Source organism: Rhinolophus hipposideros (genome assembly GCF_964194185.1).
Source record: "Rhinolophus hipposideros genome assembly, chromosome: 25".
NCBI lineage: Eukaryota > Metazoa > Chordata > Mammalia > Chiroptera > Rhinolophidae > Rhinolophus > Rhinolophus hipposideros.
Window position 1 is genome coordinate 7,973,776 of NC_138071.1, and position 12,015 is coordinate 7,985,790.

General features: G+C 34.1%; 1 protein-coding gene across 2 annotated transcripts in view; it reads left to right on the forward strand.

The window, feature by feature from the left end:
* The window catches only part of CPED1 (cadherin like and PC-esterase domain containing 1), a 262,826-nt gene extending 255,573 nt beyond the window's left edge, over nt 1-7,253 (forward strand). Inside the window, exon 22 of one of the 2 annotated variants that reach the window (XM_081038119.1) lies at nt 5,474-7,244. In XM_081038119.1, the coding sequence (XP_080894245.1) occupies nt 5,474-5,488 (15 nt within the window). In that variant the 3' untranslated portion in view covers nt 5,489-7,244. Of the gene's footprint in view, nt 1-5,282 lie in introns of both variants that reach the window. The other variant, XM_081038118.1, reaches the window with a different exon arrangement.
* Nucleotides 7,254-12,015: the final 4,762 nt, after the last annotated feature.

Sequence of the window (12,015 nt, forward strand, 5' to 3'; positions counted from 1 at the left end):
GCTACATTCCAGTTGACGCTTTAGTTGGATTTTAATAATCCCAAATAGTCCTCTGATTTTGGGAAGAACTCAGATGCGCACATTTCCACACATGAGAGCCAAGGAAAGGAACAATTTGCTCTTTATGGTACAGGTATCAAACATCTTTCACTTGCATAACACTTTCAAGCCTTAAAATGTAGCTAACTCCTTTTCCTTCACATTAGAGCCCAGCAGAGTAGGTAAAACAAAGTAATATTTTGAAACTCAGAAATAGCAGTTTGGCATCAATGCTGAATACTAAATTTTACAAATAAGTTCAAAGAAATCATAGCCATGTGAATAGATTATCATGCCCACCATAAATTAGCACTAAGTCTCTTTAATGTACTAAGAACTATTCATGACACGGAAACAACATGGTGCCTGACCTTGGGAGCTAGTCTCAGACAATGTCTTTGAAGTCGTTTCATTCTTGTTCTTACTTCAAGTATCTTAGACATGTGTCTTTATATAGTCCCTTTGAGGGTAGGGATCATATCTGAATTACTCCATGTGTTTCTGAACGCAGAGAACTCTGGAGATTGAAAGGTGGGTATTATATGGGGGGGGAAATCATTACATTTTAATGTCATAAAATACGACATCATTTTACATCTCTTCTACTCTTTTTTTATTTTAAAAGGATTGCATGAATTCTTTCTAACTCTAGACGTTTAAAAATTAGTATATACAATAAAAATAAAAGACTCTAGCCTTTTCACTATGCCCACATCCCAATTCTCACTCCCTTCTCCACTGGAGTCTACCAAGAGTTTGGTACATAGCCCCATCTTAAACATATACTCTTGATTTTAATCCCATGCAATTAAACCTATAAGACTGTCAACATTTGTGGTCACTGGACTTATAGAACAGTGAGCTTTGTTTAGAAATACCTTGTTTCTCCATAAACATTTTAGGGAACAGTAGCAGCTTACAAAATGCATTTTAATCTACAGTACGAACATTTCTATTCTTTCTCTCTCAGTATTGAATTTTGCTTATACAACCTACTCACTGAGTTGATGGTAGTAGACTTGCTATTGATGAGTGGGTGTCTAGTATTGAAAGTCCCTCTCATAACTATTTTTATTGTTTCTTAAATAGCCTTGCTTATTTTCTTACATTTACTTGTAAAGACCTATTTTTGAATTTCTTTGTCAAGTTTCCCACAAATCCTTCTGTGATTACAATTGGAGTAGCACTGTAATTAACTTGGAAAGATTTGGCATAGTATGTGTTTCCATTTATTTATATTTTCTTTTATGTCTCATTAAATTTTTGATATATTTTTCGCCGGCATCATTGTTGAACTTAATTAAGTTGTTTTAGTACTATAATGGGATCTTTTCTCGCACATATTTCTTATGAATTATTGATAAAATATAGAAAAGCTATATCATTTTTAAATATTAACTTTATAATATCTCATTATTTTTCAGTAGATTCTGTTGGATTTTCAAAGTAAACAATCATATAGCAAATAATTTTTTGGTAATTTCCTATAACAAAACATTTCATAATATTAAAACTTGCATTCTTGAAATAAATTGTGTGTGTTAGTGGTATGCCCATATGCTACTGGATTTTTTTAAAGGCTCCGAGATTCAATTTACAGTAGTGTTTTGGGAGGATTTTTTACATCTATATTTTGACAAATCAAAATTGAATTTTATTTTTCTGGAGGTTTGTCAGCTTTCAAAATTCAGTTACATGGTGATGCTGGTTTAACAAGGGAATTAGGAAACTTATTGTTTTTGATATTTCCTGCAGATAGTTTCTAAAGGAAACCAACTAAACTGTTGTTGGGCCAATCCCTGGCATGAGTATGTGGGAGTCACATCTTGAAAAGCATAAAGAGAGCGCTGATGCTGTAGGAGGCATTAAGCTGGCCCCCGAGAAGCTGGGGGGACCCCATCATGTCATCTTTCTCAGAGATCACCTTAGTGATTGAAAAACAGAAATACATTATCAACCTCCCCATTGCGATCTGGCAAAATAGTGTCATTACTTCTCAGAGAAAGCTATCTCCTTCAGCAAATACACTGCAAATATGTACTTTTGTGCATCCCTTTTGTGAATCACATTCAAGATTGCTATATACATCTGTACTCGCGTGTTATCCAACATTTGTGATACAACATTAAATGCAACCCTGAAATCACACAGCATGTTAAAATAATTTTTAAATTACTATTAGGTTGGTGCAAACGTCATTACAGTTTTTGCAATCTTTTTTTTTTTTTTTTTTTTTTTTTTTTTGACATTCAGGGGTTTTCTTATCCGGCCGCCACCCAGACAGCACAATGATATATAACTTTACTGGAGTAGATCACTCAGAAAATTATGCCAGCAGCTGGCAAACGGCACCCGCCCTCCTGGTAGGAGAAGCTAGAGTTCATCCTTCACAGTTTTTGCAATTATTTTTAACCTTTTAAACCACAATTACTTTTGCACTAACCTAATATAACCAACCATTACATTAGGATGGACCTTTTTCCACTTTGCATGTAATTAGCATGCAGATCATCAGGCAATTGCTAAAGCCTGATAAAAGATAAAAGCCTGAAAAAAGATAAAATTATATAACCAAATTAAGAACACTGGAATAATATTTTTTCAGGGTTGAATGTAATATTTATGCTTAAATGAATATTAAAGATGTTCACTAATCTTGTTATCACTGACTACAGACCTCCCCCAACACGGACACAACCTTCAGGATAACACTGGTGGACCTTGCCAGTCTACCATACTTGAAATTATAGTGTAACCAAACAGACATGGAAGGAGCTGCACATTATAGAAACTTACATCCTTGGGACCTGGAATATTAATCAGTGGTTCACTGCAAACTGAGCTCTAAATTATGATCCACAGGGATTCCTTACCACAAACCGCTGATTTCACTGGACTTCTTAAGAATCACTTCATCTGAGGGACTGGTCATGAAAAGCCAAACAGCCTGTAACTATAGGAAAACAATTCATTTCTTTGGGGTCACCAGGGTATAATTGGTTTTAAAACGCATTACTATTACACTTTTTTTCTTCAAAATGAGAATAGTTTGAACATTTTTATGATTATGAAGTAATGCACATTGTCTTAAATTTATTTATTTATTTATTTTTATTGTTGAAATGTATCTTTTTTTATTTTAATTTATTAGTTTCAGGTGTACAAGACAAGGTAATACTTAGACGTTCATCATTTATATCCCTCACACTGTGAACCCCCCTCCCCCCATCCACTATCCCTCCGACCTCACACCGAGCCATCACATTATATATATACATTTATAGTTGGCATTCATTAATGTTTAGCTTCTGGTGTACAATGCCATGATCAGGCATCCACAGTATCCCTGAGGTGGTCTCCCAAATAGGACACATGTCCATCGGATACCCAACAAAATCTTTACAACATTATTGAATACATTCCCCAAATTAATTTTCAAAAACCCTGAGGCCATCTTGTGGTTACCAGCTGCTTCCTAATCCCTTCACCTTTCCCCTTATCCCCAACCCCCCCGCCCCCGCCCATCTAACAACTCTCGGTTTTTACATTGTCACATTGTCTTAAATTTAGAAAGTCAAGACCAAAAGTTATGAAGAATACATCTTAAATCATCTGTAATTCCGTGTTTCCCCAAAAATAAGACCTAGCCGGAACATCAGCTCTAATGCATCTTTTGGAGCAAAACTTAATATGAGACCTGGTCTTATTTTAATATAAGACCTGGTCTTATAATGCAATATAATATAAGATAAGATAAAATAATGTAATATAGTATAATATATTATAATGTAATATAATATATAACATAATATATTGTCGGTCTTATATTAATTTTTGCTCCAAAAGACACTTTAGAGCTGATGGTCTGGCTAGGTCTTATTTTTCAGGGAAACACGGTTCCTCTGCCCCAAATCACTGCTGTTAACATTTGGGGTAGATCATTACAGAATTTCTATTTTTAAAAAAAGAAAATAAAAAAAAGGTTCATGCCCACTTGCAACAAAACTGAAAATACTTATTTTCAAAATAGAGATCATGATTTTCTCAAATATTATGTTTTTGGAATTGTTTTTATTGCATTCTCTTGCATGGGATCAAAAAAATGTGTCTAAATCCTTATAAAACACTCAAAAGAGGGAAAAATTCATGTTAGCTATTGTTGCATTCATTGGTCATCAACAATAACTAATTTATGTGCCCATATTGACCAAAAATAATGTTTTACAATTGCATTAATATAATGGAATTCATATTTGTTATTCATTTGTAAAGACACCCAAAACATCTTTGCCAGTATTTTCTCTCTTCCCCACTTCCCGACCCTCCCCCCCATCTCTGTCTTAGTCCCCAGATCTCTGATCCTGATCCTTGGTGCTAACAACTTGAGTTATATTAACCCAATGATTAAAGCTGACACAAGATTTCACCAGGGCAAACTTTTTGTAAATTGCACAAATAGACAGTAAATATAGTCTCTTTGTTTGTATATATGTTTGTTGATATTCATAAAACATCTGTGATAGAATCACAAAGAAACTGGTAATATATATTGCCTCTGGAGAAGGAGGTGGAGGGCATAGATGGGAAGGAAATTGTTTATTATATACCCTTTTATGCTTTATCAATGTTTATAATGCTAACTATTCAATAAGATTTTAAGATAAAAGTATATCTACGTCTGTACAAACATATAAAGTTATTAGCTTAATAGGACTTAGGCTACTCCTTTGGATTCTATAATTTATTAAATGAATTATAGAAATGAACCCACTAAGTGTGACATCATCAGCTGTGGCTGTGCAATGGAAAATAATTTTACTCTGATAATAGTTTTAGTTGCCATTCTAGAAGAGGGTGCCATGACAGGTTTAGAGTACCACGCTTGAATGAGTGACTCAACAAAGGCACATCAGTGTCTTCTATATATGTTAGCATCTGTACAAACAACACACACGGAAGTGTGATAGAGAAACCATCAGATACTCTCCCTTAGTTGCACTGGGGACAGCTATCCTGAGGTAAGCAGAGTGGCAGAAAGTCTAATTTCAACCTTGGTCTTTTCTGAAAAATAAGCTACTCTGGTTCTTGGTTACGTAAATCATGTGTATGTCGTTTGGGCAACATCTGTGTCATAGAGATGCTGCTCAAGTTTGTGAGTTAGTTAGACTGCTCTATGCAGGGCTTGAATGTCCTTGATTTTGCTTCACTGTTTCTTGTTTGTTTGTTTTGCTCTTGATTTGCAGGTAGTGAAATCAAAGTTAACCAAAGAATATCACTTTATTAAAATAAAACAATCAAGAAATCACATTGTGGGAAAATATTTCAGCAATCAAAACCAAGTACAACGACAACAAGACTCTGTCATAAATTACCAATCACCGTATCATGTCAGAGGTCCAATTAATCAGGTTTGCTCTGAAATCCTTCTCAACAGGATGTGTGCGAGTAGACGAACTGTGTAGACTCCCTGCAGAAGGACTGAACTCGGAATTGAAGACAAGCCATTCACCTGAGTGGTTATCCAAGAACCAAATCCTGTACATCCCATGTATTTTGGATCAACCACATGCACTCATACACACCAGCACACACTTACACGCCAATAAACACACAGCTGAAAAAAAGTAATATTGCTTTTTCCCTCCAGCTTTATAAAGTCAAGATGTGCACTTGAAAATAAGTTGGTGAAAGATCGAGCTAGGAAAATGTTAGCTGAAATAACAATCATAAACTAGAACCACTGTGGCCTGGGTTTTGCATTGTGATGTGGAGAAAAAGGATAATGCTCTTGAGTATTGTGTTATCTTCTCTATCGGTACATTAATACTGAAAAGTGTAAAAAGCAATTACATTCCACTTGTAAATAGGGATTGCGTTTGTGTCCTTTACCAGATGACAATGAGGCATTTATGATGGTTTCAGCTTTGTGAATCTAATGCTTATGAAAAGCATTTCTTTGTGTACTTTTCAAATTTTATAACTGAAAGGAAAAGAACAGGAATGCTTCACAAGGGAATTCAAATAGATTCCATGAGAGGTAAGAAGTGTCATATTTTACAGTTAAAACTCCCATATATCTAACTTTGCACTCTGTACCTTTCCTAGACATTCCCTCCTATCCTGACTGTGAACTTGGATGGGTAACTGCATCACAGTTGATTAAATATGTAATTTAAAGTGAGAAACAAAATATAGTTCTTCATGTATAACTTTATTATGTTTCATGGATGATATTATTTAAGAAAGCTTTCGGTTGCCATGAGAGCCCTGTGTAATGTAAGATTACAGTACATTTGATGTAAATGTTTTGCAAAAAAGTAGCATTCTCTAGCGCCTCGGCATTGATTTCCGTAAAGCATTTGTAATATGTCCACAAATACTAGTAACCACATTTTTGTTTTCCTGAACAACTATATCTAATCTAAATTTAGATAAGGCATAAATTATTTTTTATTAAAACTGTGGCATATGTATAAAACATATCTAATTCTAGTATTGACAACTTTCCCTTCTATATTTTAGTTTCAAAATAGTAAATTTCTTTACAAATGCTTTGTTGTGAGATAATATCTCACTGTTACAATGGTTTTTAAAGGATTATTTTTCTTTGGGGGGCAAAAAGAGCTGAGAGAGTTAGTTTAATACATGGCTAAAATTACCAAATGTACAAATACCTCAATTTCATTACTTTACAAAAAAATTAATAAAACTATTTTGAGCGATCAATTGCTTAGTATGAATATCCACCTCCTTTAAATACTCTATTTTTATACATATTTTTATATGAAAGTAAACATGAATTTATATTTAACTATCTTAAATTATATTTAAGCACAAATATCACTTGATATTAACAATACCTATCTTCATCTGATAGATTTTTTAAAAGAACGGTACAGAATTAAGCTTTGAAATGAAAGGTTTTTCTAATATCTGCAGTTATGTGTAAGCACCATTTTTAGGTTTTCAGTCATTTTTTTAATGAAACAAAATGTTGCCAATTCATGCAGCTTCTTACTGAGTTTTATTGTATCACATACTCTGTAACGGGATTATAGTCAGTGGGTATTCCTTGTAATTTACTGTCGACCTAACTGAAATAACTGTCTGACTGAGGTTTGTCTGGCATTTACCTCTTCACCACTGAAGTAATCATGGATTTTAGACACAGTTGTAATGATAATATTAATAAATGTCTTACTAGTAATAGGCTGTGTTCAGAGAGTGTCTTTTATTTTCCTTTTTATTGGAAGCATACAACCACACAAACAGGGGCCACTTGGCAGGGATATTATCGTGCAGATTCAACTACTGGAGTGTGGTTTAACATGACAACTACACTCCTAACCTGACAGTCTCTAAATTGTCATCAGATGAAACAATGACCAAAGCTTTTGAATATGATGCAGTAACAAGCTTTTGTTTTTGGGTTTTTTTTAAGATAAGGCACTAAAATGCTAGGAATCATTTTAGTTACTCTTTAATTTAAAAAAAAAACCACTATAATTTGTTTTACCTTAGGGAAATAGGTGTGTGTGTGTGTGTGCTTAGCAAGTTAATAATTGGAATGGAAAAAAAAAATGGGAGTAGACATTTTAATGTATTTTTAGATGTAAAACTTAAAGGAAGTGTATTATTTTGGGTAAGAATTGATTAGTATCCAATCTAAACTAAACTAAACTAAAGAAAACATTGGTAATATTAAAAGTCAAGAATAACCACATAAGCATTTCCAAGCATTACTGCTGACATTGTGTGTGTGTGTGTGTGTGTGTGTGTGTGTGTGTGTAAAGGCACAGCGTACTATTTGCCAACCATCCAAGTCAGTGAGTTGGACCCTGTAGAGACATCTAAAAAAGAAGGCCTCACCATTGCCTGCTGGTAGGGTTTACACTGGGTCATTTCATCTTCCTCATGTTAGCTGTCCCTGTGCCTAACAGTGATCTCTACAAAACAATCACACCCACTTAGAAATCATTGGATAAAATCACTGATTTTTGAAATGGAAATCGGTCTGGTGATGTTCATGTGGGAAAAAATAACACTTCTGCATCTGAAGTTTCTTCCTTTCACTGAAGGAATCCAAGAAGAAATACAAAAACTAGTCAAGATTATGTAACCCAACAAGAGTTATTTCAAAGCTGCAATGCTTTGGCATTGGGCAGGGGGTCTAATATAATAATAAGGCTTAGGGGTTACGATCTTACTGAATATTATCTTATGGGTCCCTTAAGTTGAGCAAATATTGACAGAATCATAAGTATCTACATATTTTCTCGGTAAATTTTCACAAAAAGAAACAAATCAAAAAATGTGATCAAAATCAGTGGCTAGGATTATGGTATTTAAAATGAACAAACACAATTTTGCATAAGCTCGTATGGGCTGATAATGTCAAAATCATGTGTCCCAGAGCAACATGATGGTACAGTAGTAGATTCTACCATTTTGACTGGGTCAAGGAGTAATTGTTCTACAAATGCTCACTGTAGTTGACTTTTGTTTTTCTTTTTCTTTTTCAATGTGTTTTTAGAGTTCAAATGATTTTGATTGCTCATGGAAACGAATGCATTTTGATAGATCACTTAGACTTGAGGGGATGAACAAGAAGTTGTTAGAAACCCCAAAGATCTGCTAAAGACAGCAGGATATTCCAGTGCCTAGAAACTAGGTTTTGTATTTGGCAAGGCTTCCAAGGTTTCATACTGTCAGAGAGCCTTTTATCATGTTTTTATTGCTGCAGAAACTGCTATTATCAACTTCCATATTTCTTTTATGATTCATTCACTTGGTGTAGGGGGCTGTAGAACTCATTTGTTTCTGATACAGACCATGCAGTCCTCCCCAAATGGTGCTCCATTTGTTTTCTTTATGTTCATTGAAATATAAAGAATTTGTTTTATGGCTCTACTAAATGTCAGATCACTCCACACACTCACTACACAAAGTACTAATTCTTAAAATGTATCAGGAATATTTCCAATGTATAAGCCTATTTGCAATGTAAATGAAGATAATTACTTAAACCCAACTAATAGTAAGAATAAAATTAAAACAGTCACTTTTAGAGAAAACACCTAAAAAGGTTTTATGTTCCTACAGAGTCATCATATTTAGGTACATTCGGTTTTGAACTTGATTTACGCTGACTGGCTCATTGTAAGAAGACATTTAATATATCTAACCAAGATATTTACTTAGGAAATTTAGGTATAGCATCAAATTATTTTTATTACATGAAACAACAATTTCTATAAATTTATTATAATGTTTAGGTATTTTTAAAAAGTGAAGTACTTATAATTGATTACTTGTACATCAGAATTCAGAAGTCACATGGTCTTTTGAATATAACATGACTTAGCTATGTAGCGAGTTATTTTATGGTTGGTTGGTGAAATACACCAATTTGATACAGCTTTTAGGGCTTGGCTAAGAAATTTAATGGTGATGGTATGTGACTTCTTTATATATTTTGTTCAATTGTATCTCTTTCTCTTATCTATAATAAAATTTGTTCAAAATTTGTAGATTGACAAACAATACCACCACACAGAAATAGTAGACAACAACAAAAAGACAAAGAAACAATGGAGACACAGCCTTACCAGAAAACTAAAGATAGAATGACAGGAAATCCTCACGTATCAATAATCACCCTAAATGTAAATGGACTGAACACACCAATAAAAAGGCACAGAGTAGCAGATTGGATCAGAAAACTAAACCCAACCATATGCTGTCCCCAAGAGACACATTTCAGCTACAAGGACAAGCACAGACTCAAAGTGAAAGGGTGGAAATTGGCACTCCAAGCAAATGGTACCCAGAGAAAATCAGGTGTAGCCATAATGATATCAGATGAAACAGACTTCAGGGTGAAAAAGATAACAAGAGACAAAGATAGACATTTCATAATGGTAAAGGGGACTATACAACAAGAAGACATAACAGTCATCAATATTTATGCCCCCAATCAGAGAGCACCGAAATATACCAAGCAACTACTAACAGAACTAAAGGGAGAAATTGACCAAAACACAATTATACTAGGGGACTTAAATACATCATTGACAGCTATGGATAGATCATCCAAACAGAAGATAAATAACAAAATAGCAGCCCTAAATGACACATTAGATGAAATGGACATAATTGACATAGATAGAGCACTTCATCCTAAAATATCAGACTATATATTCTTTTCGAGTATACATGGAACATTCTCAAGGATAGACCATATATTGGGACATAAAATCAGCCTCAGCAAATTTAAGAAGATTGAAATCATACCAAGCATATTCTCTGATCACAAGGCTTTGAAATTGGATATCAACTGCGAAAAGAAAGCAGGAAAAAACACAAATACATGGAGATTAAACAACATACTTTTAAAGAATGACTGGGTCAAAGAAGAAATTAGAGGAGAGAACAAAAGATACATAGAAACAAATGACAATGAAAATACATCCTACCAAAATTTTTGGGATGCAGCGAAAGCAGTTTTAAGAGGAAATTTATATTATTACAGGCCTATCTCAAGAAACAAGAAAAATCCCAAATAAATAACCTCGTGTTACACCTTAAAGAACTACAAAAGAAGAACAAGTGAAACCCAAGGTCAAGAGAAGAAAGGAAAAAACAAAAATCAGAGCAGAACTAAATGAAATAGAGAACAAAAAGACAATAGATAAAATTAATGTGACAAAGAGCTGGTTCTTTGAAAAGATTAACAAAATCGACAAACCCTTGGCTAGACTCACTAAGATAAAAAGAGAGGAGACAAAAACAAAATTAGAAATGAAAAAGGGGAAGTTATCACGGACACCACAGAAATACAAAGGATCATCCAAGAATACTATGAAGAACTATATGCCACCAAATTCAATAACCTAGAAGAAATGGACAAGTTCTTAGAAACATATAGCCTTCCAACGCTGAACCATGAAGAACTGGAAAATCTAAACAGACCGATCACCAGTAACGAAATTGAATCAGTCATCCAAAACCTTCTCAAAAGCAAAAGTCCGGGACCAGATGGCTTCACTAGTGAATTTTATCAAACCGTCAAACAGGATCTAATACCAATCCTGCTCAAACTCCTCCAAAAAATTGAAGAAGAGACAATATTCCCTTACTCATTTCATGAGGCCAACATTACCCTGATACCAAAACCTGGAAAGGACAACACACAAAAAAGAAAACTACAGACCAACATCTCTGATGAATACTGATGCAAAAATCCTAAACAAAATTTTAGCAAATCGAATACAACAACACATTAAAAAGATTATTCATCATGACCAAGTGGGGTTCATCCCCAGGGCACAAGGATGGTTCAACATACACAAATCCATCAATGTGATACATCACATAAACAAAATAAAGGACAAAAATCATATGATTACATCAATTGATGCAGAAAAAGCATTTGACAAGATACAACATCCATTTATGATGAAAACACTTAATAAAATAGGTATAGAAGGAAAATACCTTAACATAATAAAGGCCATCTATGACACGCCCTCAGCTCATCTCATAATTAATGGTGAAAAACGGAAGCCCTTTGCTCTACGTTCAGGAACATGACAGGGCTGTTCCCTATCACCTCTGCTTTTCAACATAGTGTTGGAAGTCCTTGCCAGAGCAATCAGGCAAGAGAAAAAAATAAAAGGCATCCAAATTGGGAATGAAGAAGTTAAATTATCACTCTTTGCAGATGACATGATGCTATATATAGAAAACCCTAAAGACTCCACCAAAAAGCTATTAGAAACAATCAACGAATACAGTAAAGTTGCTGGCTACAAAATCAATGTACAAAAGTCCATTCCATTCCTATATACTAACAATGAAATCTCAGGGGGAAAAATACAAAAAACAATTCCCTTTGCAATTGCAGCAAAAAGAATGAAATACCTAGGAATAAACTTAACCAAGGATGTGAAGGACCTATATGCTGAAAACTATAAG